Here is a 22,072-nt window from a genome sequence, read left to right on the forward strand (position 1 = left end):
TAGGAATGTTTATAAGTAACATACACAAATGTGATCTTGTTGTTTACTCATCATTAGATGATAATTGTGTAATTATAAATATTCAGTACGATAGTGAGTTAGTATTAAATGAATACATACCTAAACTTCAAACAGTATATAGTATTTCATGCAAATTTTAAAACATTTGTGCAATGAAACTTCTAGTCCTGAAGACTACAAAATATAGATAGAACATTATAATAATTACATAGAATATTGGTTTTTATGCTAAAAAAGTTTTAAGAGTAAATTATTAATTGTTTTAGTTTATTTTATTGTTTTTTTATAATTTTTATAACCAGAAATATTTTTGTTTAAAATATATTTATATTACAAGAAAGAAATGTTATAATAGTTTATTGAATACATAAATACACTGTTTATTAAACATATAAATACATTGAATACGTTGTTTATTGAATACATTAAAATTTGTCGTCAGCAAGAATTGGATTTTTCAAATTTGTAAGTCCAGCAATAATAGTACAAATATCATCTATGTAAGGAATCAATGTCCATGAAATTTTACATTTGACTATCTTGAACATTTTAAATCTTTGAATAGCTCGTTCAACGTGTACACGAGCTGCTGCAATTTTATTAGTATGTGCTACTTTATCTGTATTTAATTGAGTGTTTTGCCCAAGTTTTGGTGGAATTATTAATTGCACATTATTTTCTAGACATTCCATTTTAATGTTAAAACCTTTATCCACCATGATTGCATCTCTTGTCGCATCCATTTTATCAATTATTTTGCTTTGATTAAAAATTGTTTTATCGGATGCTCGACCACCATAAGCTTCACTTAGAAAAGTAATTAGCCCAGAAGGTGCTACGCCTATTAATAATTTCACAGTTTCACATCCTTTGTAGTGTGAATATAATTTTAACCAACATTTCAAGGAAGTAGGTTTCTCTACTGATATTTCTGTACAATCTAATACAATAAGAGTTTGTTTGAAATTTTCAAAACATTTTGGCATACTTTTCATAATTTCTTCTTTTGAAGGCCGGTATATAACTTTCTTTAAAATGGTAGACAATAATTGAATCATGTAATAAACATTTTTTGAGCAGCTTTTTCTATTTAAACCAAACAGCACTGCTAAACAAGAAAAAGGCAAATTTAATTGAAGTTTGCATAAGCACAATACTATTCTATCCTGTACTGAATTAGAAAACTTGTTTGTGTAGTGTTTTTTCTCACATAGTATCACTGCTTCTGTTAAGCTGCTCAATAGACTATGATTTATTCCAGTAAATGTTATTAACTGATCATCATTTTTTATTAAAAGCATTAACTTCATTGAATTATTTTTTAATAAATTAGTACAAAGTTTAGGTTCAATTTCAGATAAAATTTTTTGTTGCGCAACATTTGCATTTTGTAAGCTAATTTCTTCTAATGCTGATGATTTCTCGGCGTAGAGAGTTCCATTTATTCATTTTCATCAATACTAAAACACTTTCACATGCAATTACTGCATCAATGTTTGATTTTTCATTTTCAGTAACTTTATAACTGTCTTCAGCGGTATTAATTATACTATCATTCTGTCAATTACAACTATCACACTTATTAATTAAATTTTTTATTAAATCAAATTCCTCTACTACGCTGCCTTGCTTATTTTTATTTATTGGCTCATCTTGCTTTGTATTTTCCAAACTCTGCATTGATTGTACTTTTGAAAGAGTCCCTTCAGTTTTCTTTTTTCATTCCATTTGTATGGATTCTATAAGAGATCTGCAAAAATTAAATTAATAATTATAATATGCATATACATAATGTATTATACGTTAAATGCTACAAATTATTATTTACCTGTTAACAATTTTATTACTTTTCCTTTTTTTAAATATATTTGGAGTGAACACTTCCTTTCTTGTAGTTAAATTCTGCGATGGAATAGCTCTCTTTACAATTTAAAAATTTTACTGACCAATCCTAGAACAAATGTTGTTCATATAAATAGTATACGTAATATATAATTTTTAATGTATTAATTAAAATTTAATTGCATATATTCAATACGTATTTACCAATTGGATAATAATCTTCTTTAGTAAAATGCAGACTACATACAAACATGTGTTTTGTCACATTTTTGGTTATGTTGCACCTGCTTATCCATATTTTTTTTAATTCTTTATTTTTTGGAAACTTGTGAAAAATTACGTTCCCTTTCAACTGCTTTTTGCAATTAATAATACTGCAGTAATCTCGCTTTTCTTTCTTTTTGGATGCCATTCTTCAAAGTTGTTTACTATTTTTAAACTGTGTTTAAACTGTGTTTATACACGACTTGGAAAATTCTGTTCGAGGCCGCTAGGGACGCGCAACAGTCGCTACCCATGCCAAATTATGTATGTATTAAAACATATGCTGTTGATATGTAAAACCAGAAACTTGTCATAAATTACTTTATAGCAAAATAAATATTTTTTAACAATTATTAATTATCAATTATATGGTCTTGCCATGGAATAGCTCCTTCTGCATTAAAATAATCACACCATTCATCTCTTAATTGTAAAGCAGCATTAGCATGACTGTTACGTCCTGCGGAGTAACGATTCTTTCCTTCGCAACCAGCGGATATTCTAATTAACGGGCGAGTGACGGTGATCTCACCCCGATCCCAAGAATTCGGTGACTCTCACGGCAATAACCGGATGTCACGAATTAAGTAGTTATAAATTCACCAATTGAGGAGATCTGAGGTGACACCGTTGCTCGATACCGGAAACACCCAAGATAGTAAAATCAGGGAGCTGGAAGACGCACGTGTGCATCCCTTTGAGTTCTGATGCCCGACACCCGCATAGCAACAAATCAAAGAATTTTTTGACATTTAATGCTCCTGAGAGTTCAATTGTCAAACCTGTCGCTTTCTCGGATAACAATTACCGAGGAATATAAAAAAGTCGTAAAAGTAAATATTGCACGTGGGTGTATTAATGAATAAAGTGGTGCACACGGCCCTCGAAGGGACAAAGGGAATCATAGATGAAAAATAGTATAAATAGGTGCGTCTTCCAGCGGAGCGCGCAGTACGCAGTTCGTAGTTCGCAGTTCGCAGTACGCAGTTTGTAGTTCGCAGTTCACAGTACACAGTTCGCTTCACGCACTTCACAGTTCACTTCAGACCGTACAGTTCGGTTCAGCCTAGTCTCGTCTTCATCCGAATCGCAGTTCCGTGGCATCTTGCATGCCCAAGTTCTGCGACTCTCGGATCCGCGGCCTTTAAACTCGTGCGCGGCGCAAGTCTCGGTCGAGAGGAAAAAGTGTCAGTTCAAACGTCCCCGGTTGGGATCTGCGGACCATTGTCCATTGGACCCGGAACACCCCCGACCGGATCTACTACCTCCCGCCGAGTCTGGCCCAGTTTGAAGCCCTGCGGCTCCGAGAGAATAGCATTCACCTGCATCGACTCACGCTACAATCTGCAAGCAGTAAGTCCCGAATCAACCGTTTGTTTCGCTCTCGTTCTTCGAACACCCTTTCTCTCTCTAGCGCGAAAGATTTCGAACATAATACATTTATTGAGGTTATTACTCTTTCCTCCCCATGCTCCTCTCCATACTCTCTCTCTCTCTCTCTCTCTTTCTCTCTCTCTCTCTCTTTATCTTTAAATTCTTTTCTTTCTTGGGATTAACTCGTAAGAGTTAATCCGAAAGAATCTCTTTATTTTTAATTCTTTTCTTTCTTGGGATTAACTCGTAAGGGTTAATCCGAAAGAATCTCTTTATCTTTAAATTCTTTTCTTTCTTGGGATTAACTCGTAAGAGTTAATCCGAAAGAATTTCTTTATCTTTAAATCCTTTCCTTTCTAGGGATTTTCTCGTAAGAATTCTCGTTTCCCTCTCTCCCCTTAGATTCTATCGAACCCTTTTTCTTTACTTCCGATCTTTTCCCTCGGTTTCACTCGAACTCCACTCGAGTTAACCCGAGAGGTTGTCAAAATTTTAACTTTTCGCCAAAAGAGAGAAACGGTATATTTTTATTTTATTTTAGTGAATAAAGTCCCCAAAATTCATAAAAACCGGTCACGAGCAGCCGCGAAGCGCCGCCGAAATCGCCGCAATCGCCGAATCCGTCGAAGCCATTGAGGAGGAAATCCACCGGATCGCCGCCCAAGTCAATCGACTTTGCCCCCCTGTCTCGTACTCGCCGGTCGCACCGGAAGAAGAGCGACTTCCCCCATTCGCATTTTTCCCCCACTCCCCCGTAGATAATTTTCTCCGCGTCAACTCCCCAGTAGATAGTTTTTATCGCGCCGACTCCCCCTTAGATAATTCTCCGCGCCCCGACTCCCCCGTAGAAAATCTTCGCGCTGACTCCCCCGTAGATAATTTTCTTCGCGCCGACTCCCCCGATTCTCAAATAACCTATAGAATCTTCCCGGACTCTCCCATTTCGCTCTCTTCTCCGATCCCTGAGATTCTCAATTTGGAGGAAGATCAACCTCCTGCGGATTTCCCAAACGTAGGGCCCCACGAGAAGAAGGAGCAACCTTGCTCCACCCCTCCGATCCTCGGATCGCATGATCGCGAGGACCAGGATCGTTCTCCTAGCCCCGCGCTCAGTATAGAGATCGTAGAGGAGCTACCTCCACCTCCCCCACGTTGTTATTTTGCCCCTGGTCCTCTTCAGTCGCTAAAGTTAATTCTCTCAATGTTTCCGATCTCTTCTGTCCCACTCCCTCCTGGCGCGTTCTCTATCGACCCCGAAGTATTTGACCTCGAAGCGGTCCGTGTCTTCCTTTCTCTGTCTCCCCCCGATGCACCAGTCCCCGTGTATCTCCCCCATATATATCCAAAATATTATCTAATTCCCAAACTAATATTTTTAAATCACTTCCGCCCCAATACCGCCGTATTAAATGAAGTCCCAATATAGGCACACATACACACTTGCGAATACTCTGTTCGTTACACTAATATAGAATATTATAAATGTAAATATATATATATATATATAAAATTATATATATATATATATATATATATATATATATATATATATATATATATATATATATATATATATATATATATATATATATATATATATATATACATGTATATATAAATGTGCATAATTTAATTGTTAACCTCGAGCTTGTATCGCGAGTCTGCGGATTTTTTCGTTTTTGTATTACTAAATTGTGCTCCTTACCAGCTCTAATCTGTAATAAATTACTTTTACATAGAATTAATCCTTTTTTTTTTTTTATACATATTTATCTTTCATATTTTCTTTCAATAAATCAATGACTGATTATAAGGAATTTGATTAATTTCTCCACCTTACTCATCATCCCTTGCTCTATTAAGCCAAGCACTAGGTCCGATCCCGAGGTAAAGCAATTAAATTTGCTGCCTCAAAACAGGACCGAGGGACGCGGAACACCCTGAATGTTTGTCATTGGGCTCCCCGCTGTGGACCCATTGACCCATATATTCTGGGTTGTCGACGCGGCCTGCCTGTGCCTCGTGGGCACATTCTCAAGTTGTTACGTCCCTCCTTTCTCCCTCCATGTCTTACCTATCCTACTTCAACTCTGGACGTAACATGACGATTGCCTCCTTAATTTCTCAAATTTATCATTCCATGAGTAGGCTCTTGCCACCATTCCCCTGGTTGAAATCTGTACATAAATTTGTCTTCCTCATCAAGAAAGGCAGAAGGCGTATACATTTGTTTTTCCACTACTTCACTTTTCAACATGTTATGTACAGCAAGTTAATATAATTTTTGATGCGTCATCAGGATCATAACGCATTGCTGATCTAAAAATTTGAAATCTTGTTCCCAAGACTCCAAAAGCATTTTTGGAACAACGTCCTGCTCTGGATAATCTATAACCAAAAATAATTTTTGGAAATAAATATAATAGTTTATTAAAAATAATTATTTAATTAGTTTTTAGCCAGGTAGCAAACTAACGTTACTTAATGTCAATGTATCGTTATTTTAATGTCAAAATATCATCAAAGATATTATTTTGATGTAACGTCAACTTGTTACCTTAGTAGCTTTATATAAAAATTATCTATAGTTAAATATTCTTTTATTTTTTTCTTTTACTTCATATATCTCGTGGATAAAGTATTAAAACTTTGGTGCTTACTGGAAAGCTTTCATCTCTAACCAATACAAATAGAAATTCTTTGTTTGTGTTAGTCAAAGATATTGGTCAAAGATATTCAGGAATATTTCGATTATTGTTATCCAGATGGGCCTTTAAAGTGCATTTATTTCATATACTTCTGTCACTTATTTCGCCATTTGTACCAACATCGACGTATATAAATCTAAGCTGTGCATCCACAACAGCTAATAAAACGACAGAAAAATTGTCTTTGTAATTATAATATAATGAGCCTGATTGTAATGGTGGATCAATCTTAAAATGTTTGCCATCCATGGCTCCAATACAATTATAAAAGTTCCAACGATGACCAAAGTTCATAGCTACAACCTTCCACTCATCTTCACATGATGGCATTCTAAGATATTCTTCTTGAAGTACATGAATAATGGCAGTATAAACTTCTTTAATAATACTTGAAATGGTACTCTGATCAATTTGAAATAAAAGATCAAGAGATTCTTTACTTTCTCCTAAAAATAAAAATGCATTTTAAATACTTAAACTTTTATTATTAAAATATGCATTTAAAGTCTAAAAAAATTTTTAATTACCTGTTGCAAGATGTCGTAGAGTGAGAGACAGCCTTTCACAGGGAGGAATGCTTTGTCTTAAAGCTGCTCAGTCGACACAGTTATATGTTCACTACATAATAGTTATACATTTCAATATCTCGTTTTATATAATGTGAAAGTTGCTTCAATATTGTAGCTATATTATAATTTCGCCCTTTTTCGTAAGTAACAGTGACGAAATATTTATGTTGAAATAAATCACCATAGATCATAGCCCATACAGCACACTAATATTGTATCAACATTTCATGCAATATTTAATCGCAATATTAATGAGACATTGCAGCAATGTCTAATGTCCCTTGAATCAATATTAAAATTTCTCTGAAATGTAAATATTAATATGGTCACACCACATAATTCCAATGCAAAACCATGTTTTTGTAGCATTTTACATTTTTCGCAAAAAAAATCTCAAGAATTTTTTTTTGAAAATTCTCAAGTGGTCACCCATCCAAGTCGTGACCGCGGTGGACGTTACTTGACTTCTGCGACTGCTGCGAACTGGAACCCTCGTGATGATCTGTGAACACTTTATACTAATACGTATATAACTGATAGATTGAATATATGTAGAAAAGATGAAACATGTATAATTAAAGCATAATATTTATATAAACATATATAAAAATATAGTTTTTTTACTGATTATTACAAATGCGGAATAACATTTGGAATAATTTTTCTATCATTCGTAAAAATAAGAATACAATTAGAAACAAGTTTATATGACACAATAAATAAAAAAAAAATTTTTTTTGTAAACAGACTTATTTCGTATATCGATAATAATTTGTTTAATGTTGCTTTAACGTTACAGCAATATTAATGTAGAAAAATCAACGGTAATTGTTCAAAATACCCCACCTCACCTCCTATTTTGACGAAATTAAATGCATTCGATGCGTTTTCGCTCAAAATGAACGAATCTGGCAGAAAAAAGTGTCGCTCTGTCTTGCGAACTGAGATATCAATCGTTACAGTTGGCGATTGTATAGGTTAGAAAACCTATCATCAAAATATAAAACGTCTATATAGTTCCAATAATTACATTCTATATAATAATAGTATTATCATGTAACTAATTAATTATATTGATTTTATATTGCTACAATATCATGTTGCAATATTGATTATATATTGGAGCATTACATATGTTGTTATGTTAATTTTTATGTTAATACTATGTAACAATTGCACATTTATATTATATAGAAAGAAGCAATAGATACACATAGCTGTGATGTAAATATTATGGAACATTTGTTATATAAACTGTTTCTCCCAAATTATATAGCAGTTACAAATTTTGTCGACTGGATGTATTCTGTTTTTTTTATTAACGGAGTTACTTTTCTTAACAAGTTTTCAAATAAAATAACATTTATTCGAAGGAATTTGTAATATAAATTTTGCATTCATTTAAAATAATATGAACTACTTAGCATATCAAAAAATTATCGCAAAACAAATTAAAGAAATAAACTATTAATTGTATTGTATACTATCTAAATCTTTCTGGATCGTCAAAAGCTAATTCCGTAAAAAGATTATGATGCATGCCTCTATTTTTTCTTCTTAAAAGGTATGGATATATTCACATACGACGATCATTTCATGTTTTTTCTTCAGTTATTATTAATAATAAAAGAGCAGCAATTAACTCCCTCTACTTTATTCTAGAAATACGCGACATTTCTTTTCCACTTGAGACACTTGCTGCGGATACATCAGGATGTATAAATGTTTTAAGTGTGGCAGGTTATGGTTATTTCATGATATTTTGATGTGTTTAGCACTTTAGCAAAACAGCTCCATTATTCCTTATCAGGGTTGGGAAGTAACGAGTTACTTGTAACGCCGTTACCGTTTTCGTTACTTTTTTATGGTAACAAGCGTTACTTTTTTATGTCTGTAACGGTAACGTCGTTACATTTTTATAATAATGGTAACGGAATTCAGCCATTATTTTTCGTTACTTTAGCTGGCAGTATCTACCCAGCAAACACCACGTTACATGTAACGTAAATGTTAGTTGTAATTTCCCACTCAACAATGTAACTGTTATATAACACACTCGTTATATAACAGTTACATTGTTGAGTGGGAAATTACAACTAACATTTACGTTACATGTAACGTTGTGTTTGGTGGGTATGTTCATAAAACGTATGATGCGTTATTTTATGCTTGTTTTACATTTGGTAACCAACATGCGTTTTACAGAATTCGGCCCATAATTAGTAGTTGCAAAATTAAACAAGTACGTTTGTTCATACAGCGCGCCAGCGGTATCAGTACGGGCACTATTTGCAGCCCGCGCGCAGCGTGAAAGAAATGGTTGGCAGCATTCGCCTCATTAGTTAACGTAGACTTTTTGTATTGATCAATTATGTTTAATTATCATTCATAATCATTTGATATGGTATATGATTACGAATCGCAATTGCGATAAGATTTATATTCAGTGATAGAATCATATTCTTGAATGTACACATGGAGACATATGGTACATATGATATTCACAGTCCACTCTTATATTTAAGATCGTCTTATGTATCATTTTATGATGCCATTAATCAATCAGAGAGACGTATCACCATCTTAAGACATTACTTAAGATGATCTCAAAATAAGAATTTACTATGAATACCGGCCATAAATGTTTTAACATCTGAAGTTGCACGTGTATTGAAGACAACATAAGAAAGAATGAGATAAAGGCATGAAAAGACATAGAAAGGTATTTATGTCCTTCTGTGCAGATTTTGTAAAACAAAAAAAACATGAAATGTTTCTTTTTATCACGTATTGAATAGATTTTTTTGACGTTAAAAGATCCCTATTTTAACATCACCAAAAAGTAACGAAAAAATAACAAATTGTTACTTTTCAAGCAACAGTAACGGTAACGCGTTACCTTTTTAAGTTAGTAACGGTAACGGTAACGACTTACTTTTTACAAACAGTAACGATAACGGTAACGCGTTACTTTTTTAAGGTAACGTTCTCAACCCTGTTCCTTATTATGATTGGTTTTTAAATTTAGATCTAGAAAAGAACCAATTATATTAAGAATTACTGAGATCTCACTGAACTGAATTATTTTCTGAACGCAGTTATATTATTAATTTTAATATTGTAATGTTATATTGAACAATCCTCAATCTACAATTTTTAATTTCAATCTGTAATGCGTAGTCTGATACTAGTTTAAGATACCACCCGTACGTGCGTTTCAATAACCAGCGACTTTCTGCAGTTGCCTGTAAATAGATCCATCTATTGTATACATACCCGTGTTACAAATCTGTTCGTCCGCGCGTTATTTCTTGTTATTAACATATATTTTTCGCTATGTTTTATTTGTCCGTCCGCGCGTGTACACATTCCGTACAATTTACTGTGAATTCTCTTTCCTATCAAAATAAATGTTTTTTTGTACATTGTAAAGCCACTGCGTAGTTATTTAAACGGACCGAAAACGCTTTCCTCTCTCCTGATCAAACCTTTTTTTTGCACTGTTCCGGCGAGCTAGTTTGCGCAAAGAAAAACGGTTTATTACAGTATAACGCATAAAATAATACTCCGTTTAGGACCAGATGACTTAAAAATTATTTTTAGCGCCGGATTATCGTGTTAATAAACTTGCTTTTCCTTCCCTGACCTCCCTGGTTTACAATGGCATTTTTATTATAGTAAGAACGACTGTCGTATCTACAAATATGAATCTTGCTGTGACTCTGACACTCTTCGTGCTTACCTTTGCGGAAATTTTTATAGATTACCAAGTTTCTAAATATAAAACGTTGAATCGGGTACCCTCCTTTCATTGCTTAAGCTTTTAATTAAAATTAAAATTTTTCAAACTTATCACTCATGAGCTTTAGCATTAAAAGAAAATTACCCTATTCAACGTTTTATTTTTAGAAACTTTGTAATTTATAAAAATTTCAACGCAGGTAAGTAAGAAGAGTGTCAAAGTCACAGTAAAGTTCAAAATAATTAACATTTCTAAAAGTGATGTTTATTCTTACTATAAAGATGAGATTGCAAATCAGGAAAATCAGGGAAGGAAGAGCAAGTTTATTAACGATAAACCGCCGCTAGAAATAACTTTCAAGTCATCCGTTAAAATATTTTATGAGCATTATTTTATGAGTAACAATGAGTTTTTAATTTCAACAAAGCTCATTGTATCAGACTTTACATCTGCATAACTCATACAATAATTCTCTATTTGCCACCGGATGACTTAAAAGTTATTTCTAGCGCTGGATTATCGTTAATAAACTTACTCTTCTTTCCCGGACTCCCTGGTTTGCAATGTTATTTTTGTTATGGTGAAAACGATTGTTACTTTTACAAATACGAATCTTGCTGTGACTTTAATTTTTATATGTCATTCGCATGTGGATGATTATATTACATTACTTATTTGAACAAATGATTGGATAAACATATTTTTTATTTGTGTTAAAAAGCAAAGAGCGTTTATTATACAGGTACAGGTTTATTATTAACATTATATGTTTAGAAACTTAGTAACTTATAATGTAATTCTAAACACTACAAAACGCGTAACAGAGATATGTTTTTAGACCGATAATGTAACAACACAATGATAATAAGAAAGCTTTCTTTGGTCGTGGCTGGACCTTAATGCCTTTGTGTGATTTTATATACTTTTTCTAATTCAACCAGGATGTGCGCCAAATTGTTTTTCCGGTCGTAGCACAGCATGTCAAATAAGAATTAGTAATATCACAATTTTTATTAAATTAATTAATAATAATTAATGCTGATTTGTACTTATATACTCATTTCCCTCTGAAAAAACTGTAAAGAAATTTATTACGAAAAATAACACCCAAGGTTCGAACCTGGTACCTCCGGAATCTTTGATCCCGGCGTTTTAATACCTCGACTACTGAGGCATAGTGATATTATTAGCAATATTTGTATGAGTGATAACGCATTTGAGGCGCGTAATTTAAAGTAGAGATTTTCAGGGGGGAATGAATGATATTACTAATTCTTATTTGACATGCTGTGTTACTATGATCGGACAAACAATTTGGCGCACATTCTAGTTGAATTCCAAAAAGTATATAAAATCACGCAAATAAACATAGGCATTAAGATCAAGCCATGACCAAAGAAGGCTTTCTTATTATTATTGTGTTGTTACATTATCAGTCTCAAAACATATCTCTATTTTAAATCATGCGCCTCAAATGCGTTGTCACTCATATACGAATATTGCGAGAAATATTACTGTGCCCCAGTGATCGAGGTGGTAAGACGCCGGGACCGGAAATTCTGGAGGTGTCAGGTTTGAACCTTTGGTGGGGTGTTATTTTTTGCAATAAATTTCTTTACAGTTTTTTTTCAGGGGGGAATGGGTATATAGATGCAAATTAGCATCAATTATTATATTAAATTAATTAATTTAATAAAAATCGTGATATTACTAATTCTTACTCGACATGCTGTGTTACGACCGGAAAAACAACATTTTCTGGTTGAATTCGAAGAAGTATATAAAATCAACAAATAAACAGGCATTAAATCCAGCCACGACCAAACAAAACGCGTAATATCAGTACAAAATCACTTTTTCAGAAAAAAAAACTAAAAAAAGGCGCTAAGTGTGTGGATGTACCCTATAAAACTTTATTCTTTTTTTATAAAAACAAAGTGGTACTATCTTTGTACCCTCATTCAAAAAATTTCCAATTCTAACACATGTGGTACTCTCTTTAATTTCTATACAAAACCTAAGTAATTCTATTTCTTCATTCTTATTGAAAAATTTTTTTATTCTTAACCCAGGTGATATTTATTTAAAAATAAATATCTTAAATTTAATCCAACCTAAATGTATTTTTCCCCAAAAAATGTATAAAATCTTTAAATTGTGCCAATTATAAAAATTTACTGTTTTTTGAAATAACTGCTGTACTACTTTTAATAAATAAAATTGCAAGTGATAGTATGCTTTTTTAAATGAAAACCAAGTGAGAGTATCTTTAATTCCTTTTTAAATAACATTCAAGTGATACTATCTGTGTTACTATTGAAAAATTTTTCTGTTCTAACTTAAGTGGATGTATACTTAATTTTAAAAAGTTTTAGTGGAATATATAACATTTCATCTCAAAAAATTAAAGAGGAAAAAGAAATGAGGAAGTTTTATTAAAATAAAAAACTTTTAAATTACAAAAACTTGGCGCTGCTAGATGTCTAAATATAATCTAAATAAAATGTTGTAAAATATAATAGTTATAGTAAATTAGAAAATTATAATGATTTACAATGTTATTTGTAAAAAAGAAATGTTAAAGAAACTAATCTTTAACTTACTTCGCATACACTTACACATTTGGCGCAATTTTTTACCTTTTTTTTTGAAAAGACAATTTTGTACTGTAATTAAAATACGCGATCTTCACGATGAAAGCCGTTCACAAAGTAAGCGCTGAATGAGAACCAATCAGCACATCGAAAAAGTGACAAAAATAAACTTCGAGAGATTTAAATATCGATGCAATGCACTTTTTTTTAGATAGGAAATGATAAGGTAAGTGCACCTATTATCGTGGCGTTTTCTGAAAATCCCAACTTTAATGCATCTTAAAAAAAAAAAAAAATGAAAAGTTTAAACTTTTTTTTCTTAACGTGCATAAAAAAACTAAAAGAATATATAAATCCATCTATTATTAACAAAATGCAATTTTATTAATATTAAAATTAATATAAACAGAATGCGCTTGTCACCGTGGTCATGTACAAATTATCGTGTACCCGTTTCCACAGATTTACCAATTACCGTATTCCAAATACCGTTGATGAAAAAAATGCATTTCGTAATGCTGATTGGTTCTCATGCTGTGCTTACTTCGTGAGCTACTGTCATCGTGGAGATCGCGTTTTGACAGTTATCAAGAATTATGTGTATATCAAGTAAATGTGTAATTTATAATATCAAAAGCTGTGTATCACGCGCGTAGCGTGAAAAAATGATAGAATGATAGTGAACTAAATACTTATGTGTCAAGTCATTCGCACTTTCACTGAAACGTGAAACCGCGGTAATACGAGTACCAACAACATGCGCGTTGCACCTAATTTCGTGAGTAAATTTGATTTACTTATTAAATGTATTCATATTTACGTCTTTATTTGATTTTAATTTATTTTATTTTTGATTAGTTTAAATGTGAAATTCTTTCTATAGGTACTCTTTTTTTAACGAGCTATCATCTATTTTCCAAAAACCACGGTAGTAGGGCAGGCCACGATAATAGGTGCACTTACCCTAATTCAAGACGATCATGATTTTTTATAAAAAATTTTTTATTGCTTATTGTAATATGCATGAAACAGATGAATAGGTTCATTGCAGTCGTTGAATAGTAAATGTTGTTTAGAAACTGACTGTTTAGAAAAACTATTAAAGTAATAAGACTTTAAAATGATAAATTGCAAAATTAATTAATATTGTTTAAATAAAGTTTTAATAGAGATTTTATTAAAATATAACTTTTTACTTGAAAATGCAATTGTACTAAGTTCATTTTTATTTGTTCATTGACTGGTCCAATTTTCTATTTATTCATTAACTGGTGTAGTGACCCTATTCATTTTTGAATTTTTTTATTTAACTGTTGGAAGTGTTTATAATTGTGCAAGCCGTTGAACATTTGTCAATTTGTATAATTCTTTATTTCGATATATACGATAAATACGAGATTTCTTTCAATTGGATTCAAGATTAAGAACTGACATCATCCTTTGCCATGGCCATTTAAATGACCTCCTGACTCTAGCACTCATATTACTGAGATACGTGAGTCAGTGACGTCAGGGTAAGTTGCTCGCCTAGCGATTAAATCGTAGACGGAGACGTAGTCTTATTTCGTACGCGGATAATACACTACGTTCATTCTTTACAGTAGAATTTAATTTAAAATTACGGAGGTCATATATTTTTTAAATTACAAAGAACACATACAGACTCACCATTTTCTCAGTGCTTATTACAACCATGATAGTGAAACGTCAATTTTTTAACGTTTTGATAGTCTTCCTTTCGTTACATATCGGTAAGTTATGTCCTTATTTTAATAAATTCTAACTGTTTCGGAAAATAACAAATGAGAAAAAAAGTGCAACATGTTTTACGCTCCAATTTATATGCGTGAAGTAGAATTTTTCAAGTGTATAAGTTTGATGCAATTATTTTGGTGATTTTCAAAAAGATTATTTTATAATATGTTTACAACTAAAAAAACTGTTACTGATTTCTGCGAGTTTTTATGTTTAAAGAAAAATTAATATCGTGTATGTTATTCTACAAAATAACTTTTACAATAAATGTATTAAAATAGAAAATGTAATTACTTAGGAAATTTAATGTTTCAGACGGAACAAACATATTTAGAGAAAAAATTATTTATTAAAAACTTATAATATAACAATATATTATTAACATTTTTTAGAAGTTCTCAGAAATATTTCAACTGAAAAAGAAAACAAATTTTATAAAAGTTACCAAATATGTCCACAGCATTTTTAAAATAATTCTGAAATATCATAATGTCCACAATTCTTGCATTCAAAATCTTATAAAAATATTGTTGAAAGTTTACTGAAAAAATTTACAATCTTACTGAAATATTACCGAAAAGTCATTGAAACCATTTTAAAATATTGCTGGCCATAATTTTATGATTATTTTTTAAATTAAAGTCAGTATTTACTTCTGATTGAAATACTTCAGAACGATACTTAAGAGACAATCCAAAAAATGGTTAAATTGACGCTGAACCGATAGGTGTCTTTTAGGTAAAAGACCAATTTCACACTGTTCACTGGTCACTGAAATATATAAAAGAGAAAAGTAACATTTATAATATCGGAAAAGTTGTTAAATAATATCATACAAAATATACAGTTTCTGATCATACAGAAATAAAGAAACCTAAAACGAAACACTATGTTTTAGGTTTCTTTATTTTTGTATGATCAGAGGCTAGTTCAAATTGTAATAAAGTATATAGTTTTATAATGGATGAGACAATGATTCGAAAAGAAACGTTATTTATGTTTTGGGGAGATCGTAAGCTTTCCGTAGAAGAGAATTACTCCAGCATAAAAACCAATATTTCTATTTGAAATATAGTGCTTTCACAATCAATGTTTGAGAGTATTATTTAAGATTTTTTCAATATATACATATAGATTTTTTTTTTATTGAATGTGTGTTTTTATCATGGAAATTCCTCAACTCTTTGAATGTACATATTTCTGTCCAACGTAATTGTGAACTATCTTTGTAGTTTAAATAAAAAATCTTACTTTGCCAATCCAATATACATCTTGAACATTATATATTGAAAAATTTTCCTATTCCAATCTAAATAATATTTACTTAAAAATAAATATTTTAAATTTAATCTAATCTAAATGTATTTTTTCTAAAAAAATGTATGAAATCTTTAAATTGTGGCACTTATAAAGAGAATATATTACGCTTTGAAATAACTGCTATATTACTTTTTACAAATAAAATGTAAGTGATAGTATTTTTATTTTTTAATAAAACTCAAGTACTGGTATCTCTAATTTCTTTTTAAATAAAATTCAAGTGGTACTATCTATGTATTTCTAGTAAAAAATCTGTTCTAATCCAAGTGGATGTATTATATTTAATTGAAAGTTTCAATGAAATATTTAACATTTAATCACAAAGAATTAAAGAGGAAACAGAAATATAAAATTTTATTAAAATAAAAAATTTTTAAACTACAAAAACTTGGCGCTACTAGATGTCTAAATATTATCTAAATATAATATTGTAACAAAAGAATAATAATCACTTTTAAGCTCAAAATGTTTAACAATAAATTATAACAAGTGACAAACAAAGTCGAGTGGAGCAAAATAAAGATTTTATAATAATACTTTAAAATTTAAAGTTTTTTTGTAAGCAGATGTCGTATACAATTATGTACATAAATATATTTTGGACTTATTTGTCTGTCGTCAGTATGTTACAATTCCGATAATGTTGTAAAATATAATAGTTATAGTAACTTAGAAAATTATAATAACTTACAATATTATTTAAATGTTAAAGAAACTTAATCTTTAACTTACTTCGCATAATTACTTTTATAACGCATATCTTACAAGTGAAACATTTATCGCATTCTTTTTTAGGTCAATTCCTTTCATTGCTGTTCTTATCTAGCAGCGCCAAGTTTTTGTAATTAAAAAATTTTTTATTTCAATAAAATTTTATATTTCTGTTTCCTCTTTAATTCTTTGAGATTAAATGTTACATATTCCATTAAAACTTTTTTAAATTAAATATACCCACTTGGGTTAGAACAGAAAAATTTTTTATTAAAAATACAGATAGTATCACTTGAATTTAATTTAAAAAGAAATTAAAGAGACTAGTATTTAAATTTTATTTAAAAAATAAAAATACTATTATTTGCATTTTATTTATTAAAAGTAGTACAGCTGCTATTTTAAAGAGCAATATATTTTCCTTATAATTGGTGCAATTTAAAGATTTCATACATTTTTTTATGAAAAATACATTTAGATTAGATTAAATTTAAGATATTTATTTTTAAATAAGTACCATTTAGGTTGAAATAGGAAGATTTTTCAATGATTATGATTCACGGAAATATTTAAAATTTAAGATGGGTTGGCAAAACAAGATTTTTCAGTTAAAATACAAAAATAGTACCACTTGGGTTTTGCATAAAAAATAAAAATATTTTGGTTCACATACACACTTGGCGCCTTTTTCTTGAAAAGGTAATTTTGTACTGTAGTAGTAAGGTACTTTACTCCTTGCGGAGTACATTGCGGACTTCCGCTCCGTTTATATAGTTTCAGCATTTTCATTCCTCGCATCCTTTATAACGCACGAGAGAGAGAGAGAAAAATCACTCATCCATTCACACCTCCACACTCATTCTCTGGACCTCCGTTTCCGCCGCTTCCTTCCACACTTTTCTCTCTTTCTTCCACACTCTCATTCATACCCAGCTACCCTCCTCCCTCCCTCATCTCCTCCAGTTTTTTCATCCAAACCTCTCCCTCCCCCCTCTCACCTGAAACCTCTCTTACCATCTCCTGCCATCCCTTTTCCGTCTCCCAATCCGTGCATTCCTTCCATATATGTTCCCACGTTTTCTCTCCCCATCCACATATCCTACACTTTCTTTTCTCTTTCTCTTCCCAGTATCTACCTCCTTTCATACCGTCTTCTAACCTAAACCTAAACCTCGCAATCCTTTTCCATCTTTCTTCTTTCCAATCCCTCTTCAAGTACTCCGGCACTCCCTTTTCCTTCACTCTGTTACACCATCTGTTGAACCTCGAGCTCCTAATTTTTTCCCACCTTTCCTCTTGCTGCCACCTCCTCTCTCTTGTTACAATCTCTTCCCCCCTTAACCCTCCCTTTTCTCTCAACTTTTCTGTCTCCTTGATATTCCAGCTCTTTTCTTCATAGAAACCTCTTCTTTCTTCTTCCCATTTTCCCATCACCTTTCCCTCCTTCGCTCTACCTCTTATCTCCTCCCAACACAACCTTGCCAACTCCCCCCCTCTTCCTTTTTCCAGTTTCTTTTCATAACTCCATGCCCTCATTCCTGCCCTTCCCCTTAATTTTTCCCTCTGCATCTCCTCCCTTACCATGTACCCCGGTGTGTACCTTCCCACCCCTATTACCCATTTCAAATACCTGTCCTGTATCCTCTCTACCCTTTCCCTTTCTTTCCACCCCCAAATTTCTGCCCCATAGCTAACCACCGTCCATACCAACCTATCAAATAACCACATCCTTCTAGCCCAGTCCTTTCCGAATTTCCTCTTTCCTCTTTCCTATTCCCCATACTTCTCTCATCACCACCGCTCCTTTTTTGACCTCCTCTCTCCTCTATATGTTCTTTCTGTCCCCCATTTGCCATCATCATGTAGCCCAGATATTTATACCTTTTCACTTCCTCTATTTCATTTCCTTTCCATTTCCATATTATCTTTTTCTGTTTCCCACCCCCTCTTCTACACCTCATCACTTTTGTTTTCTCCACATTTATTTCTAATTTTTTCTGTTCTACATATCCTTCTAATGTTTTTATTAACCCTTTCATCCCTGCTTCATCCTCTGCTACCACCGCCACATCATCCGCATACGCCAGGGAATAGATTTTTCTTCCCTTTCTTACTCCTCCCCATACCTCCTCGTCCAATTCCTCATCCAAATCCGTTAGCAGTAGTGTGAACATGCATGGGCTCAACGGACATTCCTGTCTCACTCCTCTACTTATTCAAAAGTTTCCTCCCTCCCTTTTCCCCACCCTTACTCTACTTATTGTCTCCTCCAAAACTTCCTCACACCTCACCACCAGACTCTCTCTCACTCCCTTTCTCCTCATTGTCTGTACCAGAATCTCCCTATCCACCGAGTCAAATCTCCCTATCCACCGTGCTTTCATATCCACAAACATAACTACTATTTTGCCTTTTGTTTCCGCTATTTTCTTATTTATTAAATAATTTAACACGTATATGTAGTCTATCGTTCCTACCCCTCTCTTAAACCCCGTTTGACTCGGTGGTAATATCCCTTTATTTTCCACTTCTTCCCTCAATCTCTCCGTCAAAACCGCCGCGTACACTTTATACGCCGTTTACGTAAGCGTAACCCCTCTATAGTTTTCTACTTTTTCCCCCTCCCCCTTTTTTACTATCTCTTCTCTCCAATCTTCCGGCCATCCCTCTTCCTTCTACACTCTATTACATATCTCCCACAGCCATTCCCTTATTTTTTTTCCCCCATATTTCCATACTTCATTAGTAATCCCATCCCCTCCTGCCGCTTTTCTGTCCTTCAATCTCCTTATCGTTTTACCAATTTCCTCTCTACTAATTTCTTCTTCCTCCTTTACCCTTCTCCTCATTATCTCCCCTCTTATCCTCCATTCCACTCCCCCCAGCACCCCTCTAAAGTGTTTTTCCCACTTCCCCATTTCAATCCCTTCCCTGATTCTCTTTCTCTTCCTCCTTCCTTTATTCACCACCTTCCACACATCCTTTTCGGATCTTATTCCTTCTATTTCCCTCTCCCATCTTTCCCAAAATCATCTCTATTTATTCACGTCAATATTTTTTTTGAAATAATTATTTAAAAATGTTTTTTTAACTTTAAAAAATATTAATTCGATTAAATACAGCTAATTTTATTGTAAAACTTCTGTATAAAACATTTTTTGATGTTTTAAATATGTTTTAAAATATAATGGAAAAAACTAAAAATCACTTACACATAAGGAATTCCTTTAAACCGTTTTTTAGCCACAAGAGATATTTTCTAAAATCATCTAAATATGTTATCTATATGTACATAAAGTTTCATTAAAATCAGAGTATAACACGTCGCATAGTTCCTTCGTAAATTGAAAAGATATTTATGAATTTTACTTTTCCAGCAAATAATTGAAATAATAGTCGTAGCACAAAGCTCCACTAGTACCCTAGAAAATATCTTCTGGAGATCATTATTATTACAGATGCTATTTTATGGTGTGTGACTGGATTCTATTTTCTAGGACACTATATAGTTTATCCCATTAGCTTATTTGCATCCGTTTCAGTAATAATAACAAATAAAGTTCAATACATTTTTAGGATCTGCTACAGTATTTTCCGCCAAAATTGATCAGAATAGTCCACATAGAGCTTTGAATGGAACAAGAGCTGATGTCGTCTCTGGTGACATCTTCAACTACACCACTTCATTTCCAAGTCTCTCAAGAGAACCCGAATATTCAGGTATTCCTTTACACAAAAAATGTTGAAATAAGGTTTTATTCCTGAAAATCTACATATTAACACATTGATTGCCATTGCACACAAAAACCAAAGTACAAAGTTAAGCTTTAAATTATAAATGTCAGCATAATGCTGTCCGAAATCCAAACGCAAGTACGCATACGTTAGCGTGGCAATTAACTTGTTAATAAGAAATGCACAATAGAAATAAACGGAAATATTTAAAAAACGGTATTTCTGATTTTAAAATATGCAAATATTTAAAAGTTTTTTTAAATATGCTATAAAGAGTTGTAGATTCTCTATAAAAAGAGAAGACTCTCGAAGAAATTCTTACAGTTTCAGTCAAACTGAGAAAAACATTTTAACAAGTGTCTGCAAAAAAATTTCTTTATATGGCCATCTGCTTATTTTTTTATTATTTTTAAAGACAATAAAGAATAGATAAGTATGAATTTTTTGTAATGTAGATATAAATTTTTATTACAGTTTTATCGATAAGTTTTTTTAATAAACATATTTTTTAATATAACAATTAAAATATAAAATTTCTGGATGCTAAAATTATGAATCAGTAAAATTCATATTCTTACTTAGAAAAAGGAGAGATCTGTCTGATTATTAATGGGTGCAATCAAAATAGTCTTTATTATATTATATTGAATTTGTTGAATAGATTTTAAATAAATTTTAATTTAACATTAGAAACATATCAAAATTGCTAAAAACTATAAATAAGTAGTAGAAATATTCTGAAAAATATATTTAAAAAAAAATCTAAATAAATCAATATAAAGCACTTTTATATGGTACCTTTTTTATAAAAAAAACGTATTTTTTAAATTAAAACACTTTAAAACGATGTACTTAATGTTTTTATGTTATATTATTTTAGAATATTTTTACCACGCATTATTTTCAATAGTTTGTATATTGAAAACCCATCAAGAAAGGGAAACCAAGAGCAAGAAAAATATTTGAATATATTTTTTTGTAAAGACATGATAAATTTTAATTGTTAGAATACGTATTTTATTGTTAAAAATAGTTAAATGCGACAATAGAGTGTCCTATACAGGGTGTCCTATTTTGACTTTCATATCGAAATATCTCGTAAAGTATACAAGATACGAGAAAATATTTTAAACGAAATTTGTAGGGTTCAGAAAGAAACATAAGAAGGCATCATCTGGTTTAATCTTGATACCGCCGCCATGGTCAAATGAAGGTCACATTGATTGTTTCTTAATAGGACGTCCTATTTTTGATTACAGAATCTAAAGCTGTTATCAAGAGCTTTCCAAAACACTAAAAGTAAGTTACTTTTCATTAACAAAGAAAACGTACAAGTTAAAGTTTTTGTTATGAGCCGAGATCTGGATTTTCTGATAAAGTACACTCCCTTAATTATTTGATGAAGTTCTTAGGAGTATGAAACGCCAAATATGGGAG

The 22,072-nt window shown here is 31.9% G+C and overlaps 2 protein-coding genes across 4 annotated transcripts in view; one reads left to right on the plus strand and one right to left on the minus strand.

Moving 5' to 3' along the window:
* Window positions 1-425: 425 nt before the first annotated feature.
* Window positions 426-2,028, minus strand: LOC120359286. Its single transcript, XM_039456256.1, has 2 exons — window positions 1,850-2,028; window positions 426-1,771 (listed from the first exon to the last, which is right to left on the minus strand). Exon 2 carries the CDS (start codon window positions 1,329-1,331, stop codon window positions 447-449), a length of 885 nt encoding a protein of 294 aa, XP_039312190.1. The 5' UTR covers window positions 1,332-1,771; window positions 1,850-2,028; the 3' UTR covers window positions 426-446.
* A 12,632-nt stretch (window positions 2,029-14,660) lies between these two features.
* Window positions 14,661-22,072, plus strand: part of LOC105197176 (poly(U)-specific endoribonuclease homolog) — a 38,987-nt gene continuing 31,575 nt past the window's right edge. For all 3 annotated transcript variants that reach the window (XM_011163423.3, XM_026140208.2, XM_026140207.2), the window contains exons 1-2: window positions 14,661-14,865; window positions 20,477-20,620. In XM_011163423.3, coding sequence (XP_011161725.1) covers window positions 14,808-14,865; window positions 20,477-20,620 — 202 coding nt within the window. In that variant the 5' untranslated portion in view covers window positions 14,661-14,807. The remainder of the gene's footprint in view (window positions 14,866-20,476; window positions 20,621-22,072) is intronic.

This window comes from Solenopsis invicta, chromosome 12 (genome assembly GCF_016802725.1).
Source record: "Solenopsis invicta isolate M01_SB chromosome 12, UNIL_Sinv_3.0, whole genome shotgun sequence".
In the NCBI taxonomy this organism is placed as follows: domain Eukaryota; kingdom Metazoa; phylum Arthropoda; class Insecta; order Hymenoptera; family Formicidae; genus Solenopsis; species Solenopsis invicta.